The sequence below is a fragment of the Scyliorhinus torazame genome, chromosome 15, assembly GCF_047496885.1.
Source record: "Scyliorhinus torazame isolate Kashiwa2021f chromosome 15, sScyTor2.1, whole genome shotgun sequence".
NCBI classification, from domain to species: domain Eukaryota; kingdom Metazoa; phylum Chordata; class Chondrichthyes; order Carcharhiniformes; family Scyliorhinidae; genus Scyliorhinus; species Scyliorhinus torazame.
Genome location: NC_092721.1, coordinates 5,484,248 through 5,510,875, shown reverse-complemented (window position 1 = coordinate 5,510,875; position 26,628 = coordinate 5,484,248). Strand labels below are relative to the sequence as shown.

Below are 26,628 nucleotides of genomic sequence, written 5' to 3'. Positions count from 1 at the left end.
GTTCTGGAGCACAAGTCTTCAGTACTATTGCTGGGATATTGTCAGGGCCCCACAGCCTTTGCAGTATCCAATGCCTTCAGCTGTTTCTTGATATCATGTGAAGTGAATCGCTGGAGACGGACATCTGTGATGCTGGGACCTCCGGAGGAGACCGAGTTGGATCACCCACTCGGCACTTCTGGCTGAAGATTGTTGCGAATGCCTCAGTCTTGTCTTTTCACAGATGTGCTGGGCGCCTCCATCATTGAGGATGGGGATATTTGTGGAGCCTCCTCCTCCAGTGAGCTGTTTAATTGTCCACCACCATTCACAGCTGGAAGTGGCAGGACTGCAGAGCTTAGATCTGATGCATTTGTTGTGGAGTCGCTTTGCTCGGTCTATTGCTTGCTGCTTATGCTGTTTGAGACACAAGTAGTTCTGTGTTGTAGCTTCACCAGGTTGACACCTCATTTTTCAGCATAACTGATGTAGCTCCTGGCATGCTCTCCTGTACTCTATCCAAGAGGTTAGGTCGGGTTATGGAGATAGGGTAGAGGCGTAGTCTTAAGTAGGGTGCTCTTTCCAAGATCCGGTGCAGACTCGATGGGCCGAATGGCCTCCTTCTGCACTGTTGCAATTCTATGACAGGCCAAGAGTCTTGTAAAAAGCCTCAAACGCACTGTTAACTTTATCTGGGATGAAAACCAAAGTCTCACTCTAATCCCTAACCTGAATATTCTTGCAGGAGGCCGCCAGCCACTCAGCTAACAGACAGCTGGCCTTTTCCCCATATTCTTAAAAGACCCCCTCAAATGGAGCGACTGCTGCACTGCCTTTCCTGTGGACAACAATTCAAACTGTGTCAGCAGCTTTTCCCCGCTTGTCAGGAGCTCTGGGGGCAGCGGCGGTGGGGGGGGGGGGAATGCGACCTGGTACAAGGTGAATGGGACCTGGTACAGTGTGAATGGGACCTGGCACAGTGAGAATGGGACCTGGTTCAGGGTGAATGCGACCTGGTACAAGGTGAATGGGACCTGGTACAGGGTGAATGGGACCTGGTACAGTGTGAATGGGACCTGGCACAGTGAGAATGGGACCTGGTACAGGGTGAATGCGACCTGGTACAAGGTGAATGGGACCTGGTACAGGGTGAATGGGACCTGGTACAGTGTGAATGGGACCTGGTACAAGGTGAATGGGACCTGGTACAGTGTGAATGGGACCTGGTACAAGGTGAATGGGACCTGGTACAAGGTGAATGGGACCTGGTACAGGGTGAATGGGACCTGGTACAGGGTGAATGGGACCTGGCACAGTGTGAATGGGACCTGGTACAGGGTGAATGGGACGTGGTAAAGGGTGAATGGGACCTGGTACAGGGTGAATGGGACCTGGTACAGGGTGAATGGGACCTGGTACAGGGTGAATGGGACCTGGTACAAGGTGAATGGGACCTGGTACAGGGTGAATGGGACCTGGTACAGGGTGAATGGGACCTGGCACAGTGAGAATGGGACCTGGTACAGGGTGAATGCGACCTGGTACAAGGTGAATGGGACCTGGTACAGGGTGAATGGGACCTGGTACAGTGTGAATGGGACCTGGTACAAGGTGAATGGGACCTGGTACAGTGTGAATGGGACCTGGTACAAGGTGAATGGGACCTGGTACAAGGTGAATGGGACCTGGTACAGGGTGAATGGGACCTGGTACAGGGTGAATGGGACCTGGCACAGTGTGAATGGGACCTGGTACAGGGTGAATGGGACGTGGTAAAGGGTGAATGGGACCTGGTACAGGGTGAATGGGACCTGGTACAGGGTGAATGGGACCTGGTACAGGGTGAATGGGACCTGGTACAGGGTGAATGGGACCTGGTACAGGGTGAATGGGACCTGGTACAGGGTGAATGGGTCCTGGTACAGGGGGAATGGGTCCTGATACAGGGTGAATGGGACCTGGTACAGGGTGAATGGGACCTGGTACAGGGTGAATGGGACCTGGTACAAGGTGAATGGGACCTGGTACAGGGTGAATGGGACCTGGCACAGTAAGAATGGGGCCTGGTACAGGGTGAATGGGACCTGGTACAGGGTTAATGGGACCTGGTACAGGGTGAATGGGACCTGGTACAGGGTGAATGGGACCTGGTACAGGGTGAATGGGTCCTGGTACAGGGTGAATGGGACATGGTACAGGGGGAATGGGTCCTGGTACAGGGTGAATGGGACCTGGTACAGGGTGAATGGGACCTGGTACAGGGTGAATGGGACCTGGTACAGGGTGAATGGGACCTGGTACAGGGTGAATGGGACCTGGCACAGTGAGAATGGGACCTGGTACAGGGTGAATGGGACCTGGTACAGGGTGAATGGGACCTGGTACAGGGTGAATGGGACCTGGTACAGTGTGAATGGGACCTGGTACAGTGTGAATGGGACGTGGTACAGGGTGAATGGGACCTGGTACAGGGTGAATGGGACCTGGTACAGGGTGAATGGGACCTGGTACAGGGTGAATGGGTCCTGGTACAGGGTGAATGGGACCTGGTACAGGGTGAATGAGACCTGGTACAGGGTGAATGGTACCTGGTACAGGGTGAATGGGACCTGGTACAGGGTGAATGGGACCTGGTACAGGGTGAATAGGACCTGGAACAGGGTGAATAGGACCTGGAACAGGTGAATGGGACCTGGTACAGGGTGAATAGGACCTGGTACAGGGTGAATGGGACCTGGTACAGGGTGAATGGGACCTGGTACAGGGTGAATGGAACCTGGTACAGGGTGAATGGGTCCTGGTACAGGGTGAATGGGACATGGTACAGGGTGAATGGGTCCTGGTACAGGGTGAATGGGACCTGGTACAGGGTGAATGGGTCCTGGTACAGGGTGAATGGGACATGGTACAGGGGGAATGGGTCCTGGTACAGGGTTAATGGGACCTGGTACAGGGTGAATGGGACCTGGTACAGGGTGAATGGGACCTGGTACAGGGTGAATGGGACCTGGTACAGGGTGAAAGGGACCTGGTACAGGGCGAATGGGACCTGGTACAGGATGAATGGGACATGGTACAGGGTGAATTGGACCTGGTACAGGGTGAATGGGACCTGGAACAGGGTGAATGGGACATGGCACAGGGTGAATGGGACATGGTACATGGTGAATGGGACCTGGAACAGGGTGAATAGGATCTGGTACAAGGTGAATGGGACCTGGTACAGGGTGAATGGGACCTGGTACAGGGTGAATGGGACCTGGTACAGGGTGAATGGGACCTGGCACAGGGTGAATGGGACCTGGTACAGGGTGAATGGGACATGGCACAGGGTGAATGGGGGAGCAGCCCCAAGTCGTGGTCCACAAAGGTTCCAACGACATAAGTAGGAAAAGGGATAGGGATGTAAGGCAGGAATTCAGGGAGCTAGGGTGGAAACTTAGATCTGGGACAAACAGAGTTATTATCTCTGTGTTGTTACCCGTGCCACGTGATAGCGAGACGAGGAATAGGGAAAGCGAGGAGTTGAACACGTGGCTACAGGGATGGTGCAGGAGGGAGGGTTTCAAATTTCTGGATAATTGGGGCTCATTCTGGGGTCGTTGGGACCTCTACAAACGGGATTGTCTACACCTGGACCAGAGGGGTACTAATATCCTGGGGGGAAAATTTGCTAATGCTCTTCAGGAGGGTTTAAACTAGTTCAGCAGGGGCTTGGGACCCTGAATTGTCGCTCCAGTATACAGGAGTTTGAGAGTAGTGAGGTTTCAAAGTTGCAGGAGTGTACCGGCAGGCAGGAAGGTGGTTTAAAGTGTGTCTTCAATGCCAGGAGCATCCGGAATAAGGTGGGTGAACTTGCGGCATGAGTTGGTACCTGGGACTTCGATGTTGTGGCCATTTCGAAGACATGGATAGAGCAGGGACAGGAATGGTTGTTGCAGGTGCCGGGGTTTAGATATTTCAGTAAGCTCAGGAAAGGTGATAAAAGAGGGGGAGGGGTGGCATTGTTAGTCAGGGACAGTATTACGGTGGCAGAAAGGACGTTTGATGAGGACTCGTCTACTGAGGTAGTATGGGCTGAGGTTAGAAACAGGAAAGGAGAGGTCACTCTGTTAGGGGTTTTCTATAGGCCTCCGAAAAGTTCCAGAGATGTAGAGGAAAGGATTGCAAAGATGATTCTGGATAGGAGCGAAAGCAACAGGGTAGTTTTTATGGGGGACTTTAACTTTCCAAATATTGACTGGAACTGCTACAGTTTGAGTACATTAGATGGATCTGTTTTTGTCCAATGTGTGCAGGAGGGTTTCCTGACACAGTATGTAGATAGGCCAACGAGAGGCAAGGCCACATTGGATTTGGTGCTGGGTAATGAACCAGGACAGGTGTTAGATTTGGAGGTAGGTGAGCACTTTGGTGATAGTGACCACAATTCGATTAAGTTTACTTTAGTGATGGAAAGGGATAGGTATATACCACAGGGCAAGAGTTATATCTGGGGGAAAGGCAATTATGATGCCATGAGGCAAGGCTTAGGATGCATCGGATGGAGAGGAAAACTGCAGGGGATGGGCACAATGGAAATGTGGAGCTTGTTCAAGGAACAGCTACTGCATGTCCTTGATAAGTATGTACCTGTCAGGCAGGGAAGAAGTGGTCGAGCAAGGGAACCGTGGTTTACTAAAGCAGTCAAAACACTTGTCAAGAGGAAGAAGGAGGCTTCTGTTAGATGAGACATGAAGGTTCAGTTAGGGCGCTCGAGAGTTACAAGTTAGCTAGGAAGGACCTAAAGAGAGAGCTAAGAAGAGCCAGGAGGGGACATGAGAAGTCCTTGGCAGGTAGGATCAAGGAAAACCCTAAAACCTTCTATAGATATGTCAGGAATAAACGAATGACTAGGGTAAGAGTAGGGCCAGTCAAGGACAGTCGTGAGAAGTTGTGCTTGGAGTCCGAGGAGATAGGAGAGGCGCTAAATGAATATTTTTCGTCGGTATTCACACAGGAAAAAGACAGATTTGTTGAGGAGAATACTGAGATTCAGGCTACTAGACTAGAAGGGCTTGAGGTTCATAAGGCGGAGGTGTTAGCAATTCTGGAAAGTGTGAAAATAGATAAGTCCCCTGGGCCGGATGGGATTTATCCTAGGATTCTCTGGGAAGCTAGGGAGGAGATTGCTGAGCCTTTGGCTTTGATCTTTAAGTCATCTTTGTCTACAGGAATAGTGCCAGAAGACTTGAGGATAGCAAATATTGTCCCCTTGTTCAAGAAGGGGCGTAGAGACAACCCCGGTAACTATAGACCAGTGAGCCTTACTTCTGTTGTGGGCAAAATCTTGGAAAGGTTTATAAGAGATAGGATGTATAATCATCTGGAAAGGAATAATTTGATGAGAGATAGTCAACACGGTTTTGTGAAGGGTAGGTCGTGCCTCACAAACCTTATTGAGTTCTTTGAGAAGGTGACCAAACAGGTGGATGAGGGTAAAGCAGTTGATAAGGAGAGGCTGGATAGACTGGGACTTTTTTCCCTGGAGCGTAGGAGGCTTAGGGGTGATCTTATAGAGGTCTATAAAATAATGAGGGGCATAGATAAGGTAGATAGTCAACATCTTTTCCCAAAGGTAGGGGAGTCTAAAACTAGAGGGCATAGGTTTAAGGTGAGAGGGGAGAGATTCAGAAGGGCCCAGAGGGGCAATTTCTTCATTCAGAGGGTAGTGAGTGTCTGGAATGGGCTGCCAGAGGTAGTAGTAGAGGCGGGTACAATTGTGTCTTTTAAAAAGCATTTAGATAGTTACATGGGTAAGATGGGTATAGAGGGTTATGGGCCAAGTGCGGGCAACTGGGACTAGCTTAATGGTAAAAACTGGGCGGCATGGACTGGTTGGGCCGAAGGGCCTGTTTCCATGCTGTAAACTTCTATGTGGTGTATATGGATTTCAGTAAAGCATTTGGTAAGGTTCCCCACGCTAGGCTACTGCAGAAAATACGGAAGCATGGGATTCAGGGTGATTTAGCAGTTTGGATTAGAAATCGGCTAGCTGGAAGAAGGTGGTGGTTGATGGGAAATGTTCAGACTGGAGTCCAGTTACTAGTGGTGTACCACATGGATCTGTTTTGGGGCCACTGCTGTTTGTCATTTTTATAAATGACCTGGAGGAGGGCGTAGAAGGATGAGTGAGTAAATTTGCAGATTAATTCAAGTCGGTGGAGCTGTGGACAGTGCGGAAGGATGTTACAAGTTACAGAGGGACATAGATAAGCTACAGCGCTGGGCTGAGAGGTGGCAAATGGAGTTTAATGCAGAAAAGTGTGAGGTGATTCTTTTTGGAAGGAATAACATGAAGACAGAATACTGGGCTAATGGTAAGATTCTTGGCAGTGTGGATGAGCAGAGAGATCTCGGTGTCCATGTACATAGATCCCTGAAAGTTGCCACCCAGATTGAGAGGGTTGTTAAGAAGGCGTACGGTGTGTTAGCTTTTATTGGTGGAGGGATTGAGTTTCGGAGCCATGAGGTCATGTTGCAGCTATACAAAACTCTGGTGCGGCCGCATTTGGAGTATTGCATGCAATTCTGGTCGCTGCATTATAGGAAGGATGTGGAAGCATTGGAAAGGGTGCAGAGGAGATTTACCAGAATGTTGCCTGGTATAGAGGGAAGATCTTATGAAGAATGGCTGAGGAACTTGAGGCTGTTTTCGTTAGAGAGAAGAAGGTTAAGAGGAGACTTAATTGAGGCATACAAGATGATCAGAGGATTGGATAGGGTGGTTAGTGAGAGCCTTTTTCCTTGGATGGTGATGTCTAGCACGAGGGGACATAGCTTTAAATTGAGGGGAGATAGATATAGGACAGATGTCAGAGGTAGGTTCTTTATTCAGATAGTAGTAAGGGCGTGGAATGCCCTGCCTGCAACAGTAATGGACTCGCCAACACTAAGGGCATTCAAATGGTCATTGGATAGACATATGGATGATAAGGGAATAGTGTAAATGGGCTTTAGAGTGGTTTCACAGTTCGGCGCAACATCGAGGGCCGAAGGGCCTGTACTGCACTGTAATGTTCTATGTTCTATGGCACAGGGTAAATGGGACATGGTACAGGGTGAATGGGTCCTGGTACAGGGTGAATGGGACCTGGTACAGGGTGAATGTGTCTTGGTACAGGGTGAATGGGTCCTGGTACAAGGTGAATGGGACCTGGTACAGGGTGAATGGGTCCTGGTACAGTGTGAATGGGACCTGGTACAGGGTGAATGGGACCTGGTACAGGGTGAATGGGTCCTGGTACAGGGTGAATGGGACCTGGTACAGGGTGAATGGGACCTGGAACAGGGTGAATGGGACCTGGAACAGGGTGAATGGGACATGGTACAGGGTGAATGGGACCTGGTACAAGGTGAATGGGACCTGGTACAGGGTGAATGGGACCTGGTACAGGGTAAATGGGACCTGGTACAGGGTGAATGGGATCTGGAACAGGGTGAATGGGACCTGGAACAGGGTGAATGGGACCTGGTACAGGGTGAATGGGACCTGGAACAGGGTGAATGGGACCTGGTACAGGGTGAATGGGACCTGGTACAGGGTGAATGGGACCTGGTACAGGGTGAATGGGACCTGGTACAGGGTGAATGGGACCTGGTACAGGGTGAATGGGACCTGGTACAGGGTGAATGGGTCCTGGTACAGGGTGAATAGGACCTGGTACAGTGTGAATGGGTCCTGGTACAGGGTGAATGGGACCTGGAACAGGGTGAATGGGACCTGGAACAGGGTGAATGGGACCTGGTACAGTGTGAATGGGACCTGGTACAGAGTGAATGGGACCTGGAACAGGGTGAATGGGACCTGGAACAGGGTGAATGGGACCTGGAACAGGGTGAATGGGACCTGGAACAGGGTGAATGGGACCTGGTACAGGGTGAATGGGACCTGGTACAGGGTGAATGGGACCTGGTACAGGGTGAATGGGACCTGGAACAGGGTGAATGGGGCCTGGTACAGGATGAATGGGACCTGGAACAGGGTGAATGGGACCTGGAACAGGGTGAATGGGACCTGGAACAGGGTGAATGGGACCTGGTACAGGGTGAATGGGACCTGGTACAGGGTGAATGGGACCTGGTACAGGGTGAATGGGGCCTGGTACAGGATGAATGGGACCTGGTACAGGGTGAATGGGACCTGGTACAGTGTGAATGGGACCTGGTACAGGGTGAATGGGACCTGGTACAGGGTGAATGGGGCCTGGTACAGGATGAATGGGACCTGTGTAATGACCCAGGCAGTGGAGGTTTGAATGAGCTGAAGTTTGTAGGGCGCAAAAGATTGGAGAGTGTATTGGAAAAGATACGTGTAGAGGTGATAGAGGCATGGTAAAGGTTTCAGTAGAAGATGAACTGAGATAGGGGCAGAGTTGGCCAATGTGACAAAGGTGGGCGTGTTCAGAGAAGGTTGAGAGGGGATTAGATTGAAATGTTCAAAATCATGAGGGTTCTGGACAGAGTAGATGGGGAGAAACTGTTCCCCTTGGTGCAAGGATCAAGAATGTGAGGACACAGATTTAAAGACGGAGGTGACACGAGGACAAATATTTTCACAGTCAGTTTCTGGAATGCACTGTCTGAGAGTGTGGTGGAGGCAGGTTCACACAGCGAGTGGTTAGGGTCTGGAATGCACTGTCTGAGAGTGTGGTGGAGGCAGGTTCACACAGCGAGGGTTAGGGTCTGGAATGCACTGTCTGAGAGTGTGGTGGAGGCAGGTTCACACAGCGAGGGGTTAGGGTCTGGAATGTGCTGTCTGAGAGTGTGGTGGAGGCAGATTCACACAGCGAGTGGTTAGGGTCTGGAATGTGCTGTCTGAGAGTGTGGTGGAGGCAGGTTCACACAGCGAGTGGTTAGGGTCTGGAATGCACCGTCTGAGTGTGTGGTGGAGGCAGATTCGCACTGCGAGTGGTTAGGATCTGGAATGCACTGTCTGAGAGTGTGGTGGAGGCAGATTCGCACAGCGAGTGGTTAGGGTCTGGAATGTGCTGTCTGAGAGTGTGGTGGAGGCAGGTTCACACAGCGAGTGGTTAGGGTCTGGAATGCACCGTCTGAGTGTGTGGTGGAGGCAGATTCGCACTGCGAGTGGTTAGGGTCTGGAATGTGCTGTCTGAGAGTGTGGTGGAGGCAGATTCACACAGCGAGGGTTAGGGTCTGGAATGTGCTGTCTGAGAGAGTGGTGGAGGCAGGTTCACACAGCGAGTGGTTAGGGTCTGGAATGCACTGTCTGAGAGTGTGGTGGAGGCAGATTCACAAAGCGAGTGGTTAGGGTCTGGAATGCACTGTCTGAGAGTGTGGTGGAGACAGATTCACACAGCGAGGGGTTAGGGTCTGGAATGCACTGTCTGAGAGTGTGGTGGAGGCAGATTCACAAAGCGAGCGGTTAGGGTCAGGAATGCACTCCCTGAGAGTGTGGTGGAGGCAGGTTCACACAGCGAGTGGTTAGGGTCTGGAATGCACCGTCTGAGTGTGTGGTGGAGGCAGGTTCACACAGCGAGTGGTTAGGGTCTGGAATGCACTGTCTGAGAGTGTGGTGGAGGCAGATTCACACAGCGAGCGGTTAGGGTCTGGAATGCACTGTCTGAGAGTGTGGTGGAGGCAGATTCACACAGCGAGCGGTTAGGGTCTGGAATGCACTGTCTGAGAGTGTGGTGGAGGCAGGTTCACACAGCGAGCGGTTAGGGTCTGGAATGCTCTGTGTGAGAGTGAGAGAGACAGATTCACACAGCGAGTGGTTAGGGTCTGGAATGCACTGTCTGAGAGTGTGGTGGAGGTAGGTTCACACAGCGAGGGTTAGGGTCTGGAATGCACTGTCTGAGAGTGTGGTGGAGGTAGATTCACACAGCGAGTGGTTAGGGTCTGGAATGCACTGTCTGAGAGTGTGGTGGAGGCAGATTCACACAGTGAGTGGTTAGGGTCTGGAATGTGCTGTCTGAGAGTGTGGTGGAGGCAGGTTCACACAGCGAGGGGTTAGGGTCTGGAATGTGCTGTCTGAGAGTGTGGTGGAGGTAGGTTCACACAGCGAGGGTTAGGGTCTGGAATGCACTGTCTGAGAGTGTGGTGGAGGTAGGTTCACACAGCGAGGGGTTAGGGTCTGGAATGTGCTGTCTGAGAGTGTGGTGGAGGCACATTCACACAGCGAGTGGTTAGGGTCTGGAATGCACTGTCTGAGAGTGTGGTGGAGGCAGATTCACACAGCGAGGGTTAGGGTCTGGAATGTGCTGTCTGAGAGTGTGGTGGAGGCAGATTCACACAGCGAGTGGTTAGGGTCTGGAATGCACTGTCTGAGAGTGTGGTGGAGGCAGATTCACACAGTGAGTGGTTAGGGTCTGGAATGCGCTGTCTGAGAGTGTGGTGGAGGCAGATTCACACAGTGAGTGGTTAGGGTCTGGAATGTGCTGTCTGAGAGTGTGGTGGAGGCAGATTCACACAGCGAGTGGTTAGGGTCTGGAATGTGCTGTCTGAGAGTGTGGTGGAGGCAGGTTCACACAGCGAGGGGTTAGGGTCTGGAATGTGCTGTCTGAGAGTGTGGTGGAGGCAGGTTCACACAGCGAGGGGTTAGGGTCTGGAATGCACTGTCTGAGAGTGTGGTGGAGGCAGATTCACACAGCGAGGGGTTAGGGTCTGGAATGTGCTGTCTGAGAGTGTGGTGGAGGCAGGTTCACACAGTGAGTGGTTAGGGTCTGGAATGCACTGTCTGAGAGTGTGGTGGAGGCAGGTTCACACAGCGAGGGTTAGGATCTGGAATGTGCTGTCTGAGAGTGTGGTGGAGGCAGATTCACACAGCGAGTGGTTAGGGTCTGGAATGCACTGTCTGAGAGTGTGGTGGAGGCAGGTTCACACAGCGAGGGTTAGGGTCTGGAATGTGCTGTCTGAGAGTGTGGTGGAGGCAGATTCACACAGCGAGTGGTTAGGGTCTGGAATGCACTGTCTGAGAGTGTGGTGGAGGCAGATTCACACAGCGAGTGGTTAGGGTCTGGAATGCACTGTCTGAGAGTGTGGTGGAGGCAGGTTCACACAGCGAGGGGTTAGGGTCTGGAATGCACTGTCTGAGAGTGTGGTGGAGGCAGGTTCAATTGTAGCCTTCATAATGAAATTAGAAAATAATCTGGAGAGAGGTTACAGGGAAAAGGTAGGACTAGCCGAGTTGCTGTTGTAGCGAGCTAGCACAGAGATGATGGGCTGAACAGCCTCCTCCTTTCCTGTAATTGTTCTATGGAAATAGGTGGTCTTTGTGGGGTGTTTCTGAAGCTCAGTTGAGATGTTGCTGTGTCAGATATTAGCGAGAGGTGGGGAGCGGTGCATGGGGAAGAGATCTCGAGATTATATTTTGTTGTGTGGCCTCCCTGACCCAATTTTGTCTTTTCATTGCTCATGTGGGAGAGCCTCTCACAACCCGAGAGGAAATCAAAACTGTTTCACCGTAAGCAGAGGGTGAGAGAACCCAGCTGGATTAAAGTGCCACTGACTCGTCACCTGATTATAAACAGGGGGCCAGAGAGGGAGGCTGCTATACTGCAGCTGGCCACAGGATGGCAGAGGCTACCCTTGATTCCTGGTACCAGGCCCCCGGGGATACACTGATTTAACGGTTGAACACAACAAAGTTTATTTCAGAGTTTAAAAGTTTGTTGGAACTTTCAATCCTTACTTAATGCAGCAATTTAAAATATACTTTGCAGTTGAACTATGAGTGATCATTTTGTGTGAATTGACACTAACGTCTGTGAGGGGAACATTCAGGAAGAAATGAACCCACAATGGTCAAGTGGATCTGGACGGTCAAACAGCAGAAAAGTTCCTGGTTAATCCCAGATTCCAACACGCGGTACACACAGCATCTGTACAACACCACAAAGCGCGCACAGAAATGGGGTTTTCGCTGCTTGTGTACACAGATACAAATTGCATTTTTAAATTCATTTATGGGATGTGGGTGTCGCTGGCTAGGGCAGCATTTATTACCCACCCCTGGTGGTGAGCTGCCTTCCTGAACTCCTGCAGTCCCTGTAGGTACACCCACTGTGCTGTTTGGGAGTTTCAGGATGTTGCCCCGGCGACAGTGAAGGAACGGCGATATATTCAAGTCAGGGTGGTGAGTGACTGGGAGGGGAACCTCCAGGTGGTGGGGTTCCCAGGTATCTGCTGCTCTTGTTTAGATGGGAGTGATCGTGGGTTTGGAAGGTGCTGTCTGAGGAACCTGGGTGAGTTGCTGCAGCGCATCTTGTCGATGGTACACACGGCTGTCCCTGTGCGTCGGTGGTGGAGGGAGTGAGTGTTTGTGGAAGGGGGAGCAATCAAGCGGGCTGCTTTGTCCTGGATGGTGTTGAGCTTCTTGAGTGTTGTTGGAGCTGCGCTCATCCAGGCAAGTGGAGAGTATTCCATCACACTCCTGACTTGTGCCTTGCAGATGGCGGACAGACTTTGGGGGGGGTCAAGAGGTGAGTCACTCGCCGTAGGATTCCCAGCCTCTGACTTGCCCTGGTAGCCACAGTATTAATGCGGCTGGGTCCAGTTCAGTTTCTGATAAATGGTAACCCCAGGATGTTGATTGTGGGGGATTCAGCGATGGTAATGCCACTGAATGTCAATGGGCGGTGGCTAGATCCTCTCTTGTTGGAGATGGTCACTTCCTGACACGTGTGTGGTGCAAATGGAATGGGCAATAAATGCTAGCCTAGTCCCATCCTAGAACAAAGAAAATAGCTTCTTAATCTGGTCAATGGATTTGATAGTTTGGAAATGAATAATTCCAACATGAGAATCTAAACTGCTCTCCTGTGATATTGTTCCTGGTGTTTGATGACTAGGGCAGTTTCTCCGGATGGAGGACTGCTTGAATCATTCTGTCCCCTGGTGTCACCCCATCAGCATCTACACAACAGGGAAAAGGTGTAAACAGAAATACGTGAGAGTAAATTCCAGGGAGTCTTTAACACATTGAGAGATGTTTGTATAATCCTGGCTCCTTCCATTTGAGTGATCGGTGTGTTCCAGCTCTGTAGGAGACCATTCACCATCTTTTCACTCCTGAAAGCAGAATTCATGTCTCCCATGAACTGGACGATATTCTTCCTTCCCAATATAAGACCAGGCAAATTCATGGCCCAAATAAATACTTAATAAGCATCACTTTGAGGAATCTCAGTGCTTAACTGCCATCTTTTAAAAATGTGGTCACTAATGTAATGTAGGGGGTGGCACAGTGGTTAGCACGGCTGCCTCACACTGCCAGTGGTTAGCACGGCTGCCTCACACTGCCAGTGGTTAGCACGGCTGCCTCACACTGCCAGTGGTTAGCACTGCTGCCTCACACTGCCAGTGGTTAGCACTGCTGCCTCACACTGCCAGTGGTTAGCACTGCTGCCTCACATTGCCAGTGGTTAGCACTGCTGCCTCACACTGCCAGTGGTTAGCACGGCTGCCTCACACTGCCAGTGGTTAGCACTGCTGCCTCACACTGCCAGTGGTTAGCACTGCTGCCTCACATTGGCACAGTGGTTAGCACTGCTGCCTCACACTGGCACGGTGGTTAGCACTGCTGCCTCACACTGGCACGGTGGTTAGCACTGCTGCCTCACACTGGCACGGTGGTTAGCACTGCTGCCTCACATTGGCACAGTGGTTAGCACTGCTGCCTCACACTGCCAGTGGTTAGCACTGCTGCCTCACATTGGCACAGTGGTTAGCACTGCTGCCTCACATCGGCACAGTGGTTAGCACTGCTGCCTCACACTGGCACGGTGGTTAGCACTGCTGCCTCACACTGGCACAGTGGTTAGCACCACTGCATCACGCTGGTAGTGGTTAGCACTGCTGCCTCACATTGACACAGTGGTTAGCACGGCTGCCTCACATTGGTGCAGTGGTTAGCACTGCTGCCTCACATTGGCACAGTGGTTAGCACGGCTGCCTCACATTGGCACAGTGGTTAGCACTGCTGTCTCATACTGGCACAGTGGTTAGCACTGCTGCCTCACATTGGCACAGTGGTTATCACTGCTGCCTCACACTGCCAGTGGTTAGCACTGCTGCCTCACACTGGCGTGGTGGTTAGCACTGCTGCCTCACATTGGCACAGTGGTTAGCACTGCTGCCTTACACTGCCAGTGGTAGCACTGCTGCATTACACTGGCATAGTGGTTAGCACTGCTGCCTCACACTGCCAGTGGTTAGCACTGGTGCATTACACTGGCACGGTGGTTAGCACTGCTGCCGCACACTGCCAGTGGTCAGCACTGCTGCATTACACTGGCACAGTGGTTAGCACTGCTGCCTCACACTGCCAGTGGTTAGCACTGCTGCATTACACTGGCACGGTGGTTAGCACTGCTGCGTCACACTGCCAGTGGTTAGCACTGCTGCATTACACTGGCATGGTGGTTAGCACTGCTGCCTCACACTGGCACCGTGGTTAGCACTGCTGCCTCACACTGGCACCGTGGTTAGCACTGCTGCCTCACAGCACCAGGGACCCAGGTCCAATTCCAGGCTTGGGTGATTGCCCGTGCGGAGTTTGCACGTTCTCCCCGTGTCTGTGTGGGTTTCCTCCGGCGGCTCCGGTTTCCTCCCACAATCAAGATGTGCAGGTTAGGTGGATTGGCCACGATAAATCGCCCCTTAATTTACCTGTGTGAGAGTGTGGCTAACTTTATGTGATATAATGCCCCTCCAGCTGTTCGAGGAATAATTCACTGCAGAAATGGATGAAAGTTTGGTTTATGCACTCTCCGGGTGTGGAAAGGTTGAGAGAGAATGTAACGTAGGAAATTCGGGATCCTGAATCTGTGTCCTGGATCTTGTAAATTCACATGCACATAACTCCAGGAAGATGCATCCAAGTGTTAACCAACAGAATTCTTAACCGGAAATATAAGATATAACAGGGAACGATTTTCACAGTGAGATATTCATGTCTACGTTGTTAGATATATAACACAGACTAAAATTGCCCAAGTCAGTGGCCTTAAAGTGCAAACCTGGTCTCACTGGGATTGTCCCATCCTCCAAATCTGATCTTCTGAGGTGTTGAGAGTTGGGGTCTCTGACCCTTCTTTCAGCTGGGGACAGAGCAGTGACCCACTGACCTGAATTCAAACCCAGCGCCTGGAAGAGAAACGCCATCTGCGCTGTGGGAGTGACAGCAATACGATCCGTTTCTGTGGGAACCCGGCTGTGGCTGGAGGCTCCGAGGTAGACAGCGGCAATGCTTTTGGGATGTCCTCAAACCATCTCTGCTGACTCCTGGGACGACCCCTGGTTTGTGACTGACCAAACTGGTTTATTCGGGAAGGCACTGAACACATTGTCTGGATAGAATTTACAGAACAGGATCCTTCCTGTTTGTTCCCGTTCATTCTCTTCCCCTTTTATTTTTGACGTTACGTTTTTAATCTATGTGCCTTTAATTCAAGAAGCCTGTGCTGGTTTGAACTGGAGACCATAGACTGACCGGCACCAATGACAGGGATTGGTTGGCACTCAATTTGATTGATTTGGCTGGTGGCCAATGAATTGGCCCAAAAGGCTGTGTTCTGCCCGGTAACAGGCGGTGATTGGATGTGATCCCACTGGGGTGTTTTCAGTCGCGTGGTTCCATTTTGGTTTCGCTTTTGATTCTGCCGCCTGGATGGAGGGATCGAACTAACTCTCTCCAGGAAAGATCGAACTAAACCTCTACAGAATGCCACTGAGAGGCAGAATCTCTCCAGCCAGGCTGGATGTCGTTCCCTTGAGCCTGCAAAGGCCTGATGTCAAAGTGCAAGGTGAAACTACGGTTGGCTGCAGAGAGATATCAGCCTGAATGTGAACCTCAGGCTGAAGGCCCAGTTTGATAAGAGATGAACCTTCTGTCCAGAAAGCCTGTGTCTGTAAGTTTAATGTTTTCTAGCTTGTGGGGACCCTGAATGGATAACTCGGCAATGAAGACCATTCCCAGCTGTAAACCAGAGGCTGCGATCAGCCAGCGTGTTGTGAGGAAAGTGTGCTAAACAACCACCATTTGCAGCAAAGACTCTTATCTTTTCACCTCATCCGTATTATTTTTACCTCTTTCCACCCCTTTGTCTGCGTGTGGGGAGAGGGTGGGACAGTTAAAGGGGGTAGTAGGTCATCTTGTTGTATTTACTGATGCTTCATAATAGTGCTTGGTATAAATAAACGGTAATCGTGTTTTCATAGAATTTACAGTGCAGAAGGAGGCCATTCAGCCCATCGAGTCTGCACCGGCTCTTGGAAAGAGCACCCTACTTAAGCCCACGCCTCCACCTTATCCCCATAACCCCAGTTAACCTTTTTGGACACCAAGCGCAATTTAGCATGGCCAATCCACCTAACCTGCACATCTTTGGACTGTGGGAGGAAACCGGAGCACCCGGAGGAAACCCACGCAGACACAGGGAGGATGTGCAGACTCCGCACAGACAGTGACCCAAGCCGGAATCGAACCTAGGACCTTGGAGCTGTGAAGCAACTGTGCTAACCACTGTGCACCGTGCTGCCCTGTTTTAACTTACAAACCTGGTGATTGTAATTATTGGGCAGCCAAAGGCCAAACACTTTGGGTATTTTTATAAGAATTATTGGTTAATTCACTTGTGCTGTGATATCTAGGACGGGGGTGGGCCAGGAATTGACTATGTCCTAGCCCAGGGTGTCAAACAACATCGAGACGTTATCAGGAACACAAAGAGGCAAAGTTGAGATGTTAGAGGGAGTGCACAAGCCTCCAACTACCTCATCTACCCAACCTTACCTGCCCCACATGTGGCAGACTGTCAGATCACACTTTGGACTCGTGGGACATCTCAGAACACATGGATCCAGAGTGGAGTCAAATCATCCTCCATTCTGCAGTGTTGCCTTTTTTAACGAGATCTCACAAGTGCCGGGGATAGTCCATAAGCCCCCTGTTGTTAATGGTGTTCACTGATGTGTAATGTTCCCAATACCTCCCCATTTGTTTAAACCAGATCTGAGGACAAACCTTTAAAGACTTTCTTGTGGAATTTCAGAATCCTGGATGACTTGTGGGTTAACCTTTTGTGACTTGAATTTGGCTCTTTTTTTTTTACATCAGGAACATAATATAAATTGAACCACAAATGCTTTCTTGACCAGAGCAGTAAAACTCTCAAGATGTCACCCCGAGGTTGTCAGAAACCGGGAAAGAAATAGCAAGATGTGGTTGGCTATTTTTCATGAACTTTGATTGTACGAAATGATGATTCACATAAGAGAATAGAATTATAGGCATGGGATGTCACCAATATATTTTTATTGTAGTTCTGAAAACCTATCTCAAAGATGCGAATCCAACAAACTTGCGCAATGTTCTTGTGTTTCAATGAAAACTGTGAACTGACAGAAACAATTGCTCAGGGATTTCATGAAAATAATGACTTTGGAAGACATGTTTTAACAGTTTTGTGAAAAAAAACTTTATTTAATCTGTTCTACACCAATTGCTTTACAAAAACTAGGAAAAGCCTCAGATGTATCTTAATGAAAATGTAAAACGTGCAATAAGTGAAGACATAATTACAAGGATAAAAATGCCTTTTGATGCATGTGGTTAGAGGCTGAAATTCTTGGAATTAAACATTTTATTTTTACAGGCGCAACTATCAATTAAAATATGAAAATAATGATATGAAAACACAAAACTTTCAATTTTCTAACACGTACAATATCGGCTTTCCTGACGATTTAACCATCACAATGGCAAAAACAAAACAAAGGTCATGTGAAAGCTGCTTAAAGATCCACAGACTGGAAATGATAGAAATGTAACCGGTAGCAGTTCATGCAAGTGGGGAACCACGCAGAATAGCAAAAAAACGGCGTTAATTACACAAATGTGTCTTTAAATGAATCCACTTTTTAAACACATTGAAAACATGTAACCGTTAAACCATAACATACACCAACAGGTTCTCCAAAACAACTGTACCGTTATTCAGCTGTAACCTATCAACAAGGAACTTAAAATGGTAACGTGTGTCCTAAAGCACGAAAGGCAAGACCCTCACCCTCATATTTACACCTGTAATTCGGCAGCAGCAGGTTTCATTCCAAAGGCAGAAATAAAGCAGTTAAGTTTTTGTGACAAGTTTTTGCAGCAATTTCTTTTATCTGGTACCTGCCCAGTCAGTTAGTTACTGAATTCCACCCCTGGTCAGATTTGAATGGAGTTCTCACTTGTATAACCAGGGGACGGGCTTTTCAACAACTAAAAATCACTGTAAAGATTACCCCCCAAATTGCCCAGGTGAGGAAATATTCACCAATTAAAATGCATCAAATCGAAACATTACTGTAGGAAATTAAAACTTAAATCCTTCCTAATGGCACGGTGGGTGTACCTACAGCACACGGCTTTCACCATCTTCTGAAGGGCAATTAGGGACGGGCAGTAAAAATGCCAGCCGTCACTGATGCCACATTCCATCAACAAATAAAAAATCTCAGTGCAGCCAGTTTAAATGAGAGGTTTTGTCCCAAATGTTTAAATGACATTAATTATCCCATTAGAAGAGAGATATTTATAACTGCTATCTTTTTACAATTTGCTACCCTGCTCCCGCTGAGTCAATTTAATCCAGTGACAAATATTAACTCTGTTCAGGTTAACAATTCTTCTTGAACAGGTTTGAGGGGCTGAATGGCCTCGTCCTGTTCCTCTGCAATGCTCCTCCTAATCTACTGACCCCAATTAAAGCTTCTGTTTTTAACAAGACGTTACCATTTTAAATTTCAATACAAAAATATAAACAAACGTTCAAGCATTTCATTTAATCCTGCTGGTGAATAAAATCAGTGTGGCCAATGAGAGAGCAGCAACAACGCAGCACCTGTGAAGCAACACTTGCAGTAAGCTGCTTACGAACCATGGAAGAGATGAACTGCACTGTAAACAGCATTATTATAGCTCTGCTCCACCTTAATAGAACTGGAATGTTCCAGGATACTGTTCAGATCCGGGATACTTTCTGCAGTGTCTCCAAAGCCGTGATAGTGGCCGTACTGCAGTGGGTCATGGTCTTCCAGGCTCCCAGCTGGGTAGCAAGATGGTAACATTGGCTTGCCAGCTACGCAGCTGCCAGGGCTGCCGTTGTGATGCAGCGACCCACACGTCTCCCACAGCGGCTGGGCACTGTGAGCGGCTCCGTCTGGCTGAAATCCGCTCCCATTGTAGATCGGGGAGGGGGCGTTGCCGAAACCGCCAGTCAATTCAGACCCTCCGATGGAGATGTTCACCCCAACTGGAGACAAGCTGGAGCTGTGGAAGGATCCATTTGTGACGAGCTGATTGGTCACCAGGTTCTCCCCGTAGTTAGAGCCATCCATATCTGTGGTGAGATACACACCGATCACAGCACCGGAACATCTCAGGTTCATTTTAAAATGCCACCTCCGGCTCCATTTGTGCCCTTTGATTTCAGTTGGGGCAAGGGGCCAGGCAGGGATTGGGAATGAGGCAGTGGGTTGGGGGGCCAGGCAGTTGGGGGTGAAGCAGTGGATTAGGGGTGGGGGGTTTGGGGTGAGGCGGCGAGCTGGGGGCTAGAGGGTGACAGGGGACTGGGAGAGGGTGGCCAGGCAATCCCGTTGCTGTTAGCGATGGCGTTTCACACTGATTTGACGAGTTTGATGTTGTGACAGTGTAAGGTTAGATCCTGTCTCTCCCACCACCTCCCGATTCTAAGACTGAGCTTTGGAATTGTTCAAACATAAACTGGGGTGAGACTGGTGGATCATGGGTTTGATTTGTTTTACATTTGGGTAGCACAGTGGTTAGCACTGCTGCCTCACAGCGCCAGCGTCCCAGGTTCAATTCCGGCCTTGGGTGACTGTGCGGTGTCTGCACGTTCTCCCCGTGTCTACGTGGGTTTCCTCCGGTTTCCTCCCACAGTCCAAAGACGTGCAGGTTTCGTAGATTGGGCTATGCTAAATTGCCCTTAGTGTCCAAAGGTGTGCCGGTTAAGTGGGGTTACGTGGATAGGGCAGGGGAGTGGGCCTAGTTATCGTGCTCTTTCAGAGGGTCGGTGCACTCGATGGGCCGAATGGCCTCCTTCTACACTGTAGGGATTCTACGTCTAGTCTCTGTGCTCTCTTCCGTACAGATACAGCAATAGTTTACGTTTGTAGAGTGAGTTTAACCGAGATAACAACAAAGAAAATTACAGCACAGGAACAGGCCCTTCGGCCCTCCCAGCCTGCACTGATAATTCAGTGCCCTCCCCGAGGCCTGGTAGGGCTGTTGGAGGGGGGGGGGGGGGGGGGGGGGGGGGTGAAGTCTGGGCACAGGGTTGCCAACCCTCCAGGATTGGCCTGCAGTCTCCGGGGATCGATCTCCAGGACACTGCTGTGCGCGACCCGGGAGATTAATCAGCCCATTAAAGCAGATTGGTTTTTTGTCATTGTCTTTGAACATTATTAGGTATAAAAAATATTGAAAATGGGTTCAAAATAAAGCTGTTTGACTAACAGTCAAGCATCACCCAATTGGGAAGTGAGTAACTTTGTTTTCCGAATGTTGTAGGGAGTCGGTACGTCACAAGGATTATGGTTCTGGCTGCAGTGTGGTGGCAACTCATGGTGAAGCCTCCAAGAAATAGTTAATCCCAGTTGTCAGTCCCACCAGGGCGGGCTCGGGACCTTAACCACAGCTACCGGTATTCCAGGAGGGGGCAGGGGACACGCTGGGTGGGTATCCCAAAGAGTTAATCGTGGTGTGTTTGCTTGTGGGCTTCTGGGAGAGGGTTTCCTGTTCAAAGGCTCTCGGTGCCTGATCGATGGACCTGGTATGAGGAAGGATTATGGAGGTGGGGGGGGGGGGGCACACTCCACAGTGCTCCAGCTGCTTTCCCCCTCTCCCCCATATCACTTGCCAGTGGCCTGGGTCGTTCAGTGACCTCAGGCCTTTGGTGTACGGATTATGAGCAGATAGCCACTGCCTCCATCACAGCTGCATAATCGGAAGATAGGAAATAGGGCAGGAGGCTATCCTGCCCCTCCAACCTACTGCAGTGTTCAACGAGATCATGGCAGATCTACCTCAACACCATTTCCCCACAATATCCCCAAACCCCTTGATGTCATTGGCATTCTGAAATCTATCGATCTCTGTTTTGTCTGTAGTCAGTGACTCAGCCTCCCCGGCCTCTGGCACAGCGAATTCCAAAGATTCATCGCCCTCTCGATGAAGAAATTCTTCCTCATCTCAGCCCTAAATGGCCTGCTCCTTATTCTGAGACGGTCCCCTGGTTCTAGAACTCCCTCAGCCAGGGGAGACATCCTTCCTGCGTCTACCCTGTTGAGCTCTGTAATCATTTTATACATTTCAATGAGATCACATCTCATTCTTCTAAACTCCAGATAACAAGGCTCAGCTCCTCAATCTTTCCGTCTCAGCCAGTCTCCCCCAAAGGAGGCAACGTAGGCCCCTCCCCGGCCCTCCAGCCGCTGGGCGGGACCCTGTCACTCTCGCCAAGTCTCCAGCCGCCGGCCAGAACCCTGTCACTCTCGCCAAGTCTCCGGAACCCTGTCACTCTCGCCAAGTCTCCGGAACCCTGTCCCTCTCGCCAAGTCTCCGGAACCCTGTCACTCTCGCCAAGTGTCCGGAACCCTGTCACTCTCGCCAAGTCTCCGGAACCCTGTCACTCTCGCCAAGTCTCCGGAACCCTGTCACTCTCACCAAGTCTCCAGCCTCCGGGCGGGACCCTGTCACTCTCGCCAAGTCTCCAGCCGCCGGGCAGGGACCCTGTCACTCTCGCCAAGTCTCCGGAACCCTGTCACTCTCGTCAAGTCTCCGGAACCCTGTCACTCTCGCCAAGTCTCCAGCCGCCGGGCAGGGACCCTGTCACTCTCGCCAAGTCTCTGGAACCCTGTCACTCTCGTCAAGTCTCCGGAACCCTGTCACTCTCGCCAAGTCTCCGGAACCCTGTCACTCTCGCCAAGTCTCCAGAACCCTGTCACTCTCGCCAAGTCTCCAGCCGCCGGGCAGGGACCCTGTCACTCTCGCCAAGTCTCCAGCCTCCGCGCAGGGACCCTGTCACTCTCGCCAAGTCTCCGGAACCCTGTCACTCTCGTCAAGTCTCCGGAACCCTGTCACTCTCGCCAAGTCTCCGGAACCCTGTCACTCTCGCCAAGTCTCCAGCCGCCGGGCAGGGACCCTGTCACTCTCGCCAAGTCTCCAGCCGCCGGCCAGAACCCTGTCACTCTCGCCAAGTCTCCGGAACCCTGTCACTCTCGTCAAGTCTCCGGAACCCTGTCACTCTTGCCAAGTCTCCAGCCGCCGGGCAGGGACCCTGTCACTCTCGCCAAGTCTCCAGAACCCTGTCACTCTCGCCAAGTCTCCGGAACCCTGTCACTCTCGCCAAGTCTCCGGAACCCTGTCACTCTCGCCAAGTCTCCGGAACCCTGTCCCTCTCGCCAAGTCTCCGGAACCCTGTCACTGTCGCCAAGTCTCCAGCCTCCGGGCGGGACCCTGTCACTCTCGCCAAGTCTCCGGAGCCCTGTCACTCTCGCCAAGTCTCCAGAACCCTGTCCCTCTCGCCAAGTCTCCAGCCGCCGGGCAGGGACCCTGTCACTCTCGCCAAGTCGCCAGCCTCCGGGCAGGGACCCTGTCACTCTCGCCAAGTCTCCAGCCTCCGGGCAGGGACCCTGTCACTCTCGCCAAGTCTCCAGCCGCCGGCCAGAACCCTGTCACTCTCGCCAAGTCTCCGGAACCCTGTCACTCTCGCCAAGTCTCCGGAACCCTGTCACTCTCGCCAAGTCTCCAGCCGCCGGCCAGAACCCTGTCACTCTCGCCAAGTCTCCGGAACCCTGTCACTCTCGCCAAGTCTCCGGAACCCTGTCCCTCTCGCCAAGTCTCCGGAACCCTGTCACTCTCGCCAAGTCTCCGGAACCCTGTCACTCTCGCCAAGTCTCCGGAACCCTGTCACTCTCACCAAGTCTCCAGCCTCCGGGCGGGACCCTGTCACTCTCGCCAAGTCTCCAGCCTCCGGGCGGGACCCTGTCACTCTCGCCAAGTCTCCAGCCGCCGGCCAGAACCCTGTCACTCTCGCCAAGTCTCCGGAACCCTGTCCCTCTCGCCAAGTCTCCGGAATCCTGTCCCTCTCGCCAAGTCTCCGGAACCCTGTCACTCTCGCCAAGTCTCCGGAACCCTGTCACTCTCGCCAAGTCTCCGGAACCCTGTCCCTCTCGCCAAGTCTCCGGAACCCTGTCACTCTCGCCAAGTCTCCGGAACCCTGTCACTCTCACCAAGTCTCCAGCCGCCGGGCAGGGACCCTGTCACTCTCGCCAAGTCTCCGGAACCCTGTCACTCTCACCAAGTCTCCAGCCTCCGGGCGGGACCCTGTCACTCTCGCCAAGTCTCCAGCCGCCGGGCAGGGACCCTGTCACTCTCGCCAAGTCTCCGGAACCCTGTCACTCTCGTCAAGTCTCCGGAACCCTGTCACTCTCGCCAAGTCTCCAGCCGCCGGGCAGGGACCCTGTCACTCTCGCCAAGTCTCCGGAACCCTGTCACTCTCGCCAAGTCTCCGGAACCCTGTCACTCTCGCCAAGTCTCCGGAACCCTGTCACTCTCGTCAAGTCTCCGGAACCCTGTCACTCTCGCCAAGTCTCCGGAACCCTGTCACTCTCGCCAAGTCTCCAGCCGCCGGGCAGGGACCCTGTCACTCTCGCCAAGTCTCCAGCCTCCGCGCAGGGACCCTGTCACTCTCGCCAAGTCTCCGGAACCCTGTCACTCTCGTCAAGTCTCCGGAACCCTGTCACTCTCGCCAAGTCTCCGGAACCCTGTCACTCTCGTCAAGTCTCCGGAACCCTGTCACTCTCGCCAAGTCTCCAGCCGCCGGCCAGAACCCTGTCACTCTCGTCAAGTCTCCGGAACCCTGTCACTCTTGCCAAGTCTCCAGCCGCCGGGCTGGGACCCTGTCACTCTCGCCAAGTCTCCAGCCGCCGGCCAGAACCCTGTCACTCTCGTCAAGTCTCCGGAACCCTGTCACTCTTGCCAAGTCTCCAGCCGCCGGGCAGGGACCCTGTCACTCTCGCCAAGTCTCCAGCCGCCGGCCAGAACCCTGTCACTCTCGTCAAGTCTCCGGAACCCTGTCACTCTTGCCAAGTCTCCAGCCGCCGGGCTGGGACCCTGTCACTCTCGCCAAGTCTCCAGAACCCTGTCACTCTCGCCAAGTCTCCGGAACCCTGTCACTCTCGCCAAGTCTCCGGAACCCTGTCACTCTCGCCAAGTCTCCGGAACCCTGTCCCTCTCGCCAAGTCTCCGGAACCCTGTCACTGTCGCCAAGTCTCCAGCCTCCGGGCGGGACCCTGTCACTCTCGCCAAGTCTCCGGAGCCCTGTCACTCTCGCCAAGTCTCCAGAACCCTGTCCCTCTCGCCAAGTCTCCAGCCGCCGGGCAGGGACCCTGTCACTCTCGCCAAGTCGCCAGCCTCCGGGCAGGGACCCTGTCACTCTCGCCAAGTCTCCAGCCTCCGGGCAGGGACCCTGTCACTCTCGCCAAGTCTCCAGCCGCCGGCCAGAACCCTGTCACTCTCGCCAAGTCTCCGGAACCCTGTCACTCTCGTCAAGTCTCCGGAACCCTGTCACTCTCGCCAAGTGTCCGGAACCCTGTCACTCTCGCCAAGTCTCCGGAACCCTGTCACTCTCGCCAAGTCTCCAGCCGCCGGCCAGAACCCTGTCACTCTCGCCAAGTCTCCGGAACCCTGTCACTCTCGTCAAGTCTCCGGAACCCTGTCACTCTCGCCAAGTCTCCAGCCTCCGGGCGGGACCCTGTCACTCTCGCCAAGTCTCCAGCCGCCGGCCAGAACCCTGTCACTCTCGCCAAGTCTCCGGAACCCTGTCACTCTCGCCAAGTCTCCAGCCGCCGGCCAGAACCCTGTCACTCTCGCCAAGTCTCCGGAACCCTGTCACTCTCGTCAAGTCTCCGGAACCCTGTCACTCTCGCCAAGTCTCCAGCCTCCGGGCGGGACCCTGTCACTCTCGCCAAGTCTCCAGCCGCCGGCCAGAACCCTGTCACTCTCGCCAAGTCTCCGGAACCCTGTCACTCTCGCCAAGTCTCCAGCCGCCGGGCAGGGACCCTGTCACTCTCGCCAAGTCTCCAGCCTCCGGGCGGGACCCTGTCACTCTCGCCAAGTCTCCGGAACCCTGTCACTCTCGCCAAGTCTCCGGAACCCTGTCCCTCTCGCCAAGTCTCCGGAACCCTGTCACTGTCGCCAAGTCTCCAGAACCCTGTGACTGTCGCCAAGTCTCCAGAACCCTGTCCCTCTCGCCAAGTCTCCAGCCGCCGGGCAGGGACCCTGTCACTCTCGCCAAGTCTCCAGCCTCCGGGCGGGACCCTGTCACTGTCGCCAAGTCTCCAGCCGCCGGGCAGGGACCCTGTCACTGTCGCCAAGTCTCCAGCCGCCGGCCAGAACCCTGTCCCTCTCGCTAAGTCTCCAGCCGCCGGGCAGGGACCCTGTCACTCTCGCCAAGTCTCCAGCCTCCGGGCGGGACCCTGTCACTCTCGCCAAGTCTCCAGCCTCCGGGCGGGACCCTGTCACTCTCGCCAAGTCTCCAGCCTCCGGGCGGGACCCTGTCACTCTCGCCAAGTCTCCAGCCTCCGGGCGGGACCCTGTCACTCTCGCCAAGTCTCCAGCCTCCGGGCGGGACCCTGTCACTCTCGCCAAGTCTCCAGCCGCCAGGCAGGGACCCTGTCACTCTCGCCAAGTCTCCGGAACCCTGTCACTCTCGCCAAGTCTCCAGCCGCCGGGCAGGGACCCTGTCACTCTCGCCAAGTCTCCAGCCTCCGGGCGGGACCCTGTCACTCTCGCCAAGTCTCCAGCCTCCGGGCGGGACCCTGTCACTCTCGCCAAGTCTCCGGAACCCTGTCACTCTCGCCAAGTCTCCAGCCTCCGGGCAGGGACCCTGTCACTCTCGCCAAGTCTCCGGAACCCTGTCACTGTCGCCAAGTCTCCGGAACCCTGTCACTCTCGCCAAGTGTCCAGCCTCCAGGCAGGGACCCTGTCACTCTCGCCAAGTGTCCAGCCGCTGGGCAGGGACCCTGTCACTCTCGCCAAGTCTCCGGAACCCTGTCACTCTCACCAAGTCTCCGGAACCCTGTCACTCTCGTCAAGTCTCCAGCCGCCGGGCAGGGACCCTGTCACTCTCGCCAAGTGTCCAGCCGCTGGGCAGGGACCCTGTCACTCTCACTAAGTCTCCAGCCGCCGGCCAGAACCCTGTCACTCTCGCTAAGTCTCCAGCCTCCAGGCAGGGACCCTGTCACTCTCGCCAAGTCTCCAGCCTCCGGGCGGGACCCTGTCACTCTCGCCAAGTCTCCAGCCTCCGGGCGGGACCCTGTCACTCTCGCCAAGTCTCCAGCCGCCGGCCAGAACCCTGTCACTCTCGCCAAGTCTCCAGCCTCCAGGCAGGGACCCTGTCACTCTCACTAAGTCTCCAGCCGCCGGCCAGAACCCTGTCACTCTCGCCAAGTCTCCGGAACCCTGTCACTCTCGCCAAGTCTCCAGCCTCCAGGCAGGGACCCTGTCACTCTCACTAAGTCTCCAGCCGCCGGCCAGAACCCTGTCACTCTCGCCAAGTCTCCGGAACCCTGTCA

At 52.8% G+C, this 26,628-nt stretch overlaps 1 protein-coding gene across 5 annotated transcripts in view; it reads right to left on the bottom strand.

The window, feature by feature from the left end:
* Positions 1-17,434: 17,434 nt before the first annotated feature.
* LOC140391483 (ankyrin repeat domain-containing protein 10-like) overlaps positions 17,435-26,628 on the bottom strand; it is a 122,402-nt gene continuing 113,208 nt past the window's right edge. For all 5 annotated transcript variants that reach the window (XM_072475999.1, XM_072475994.1, XM_072475998.1 and 2 more), the window contains one exon: positions 17,435-19,370. In XM_072475999.1, the coding sequence (XP_072332100.1) occupies positions 18,901-19,370 (470 nt within the window). In that variant the 3' untranslated portion in view covers positions 17,435-18,900. The remainder of the gene's footprint in view (positions 19,371-26,628) is intronic.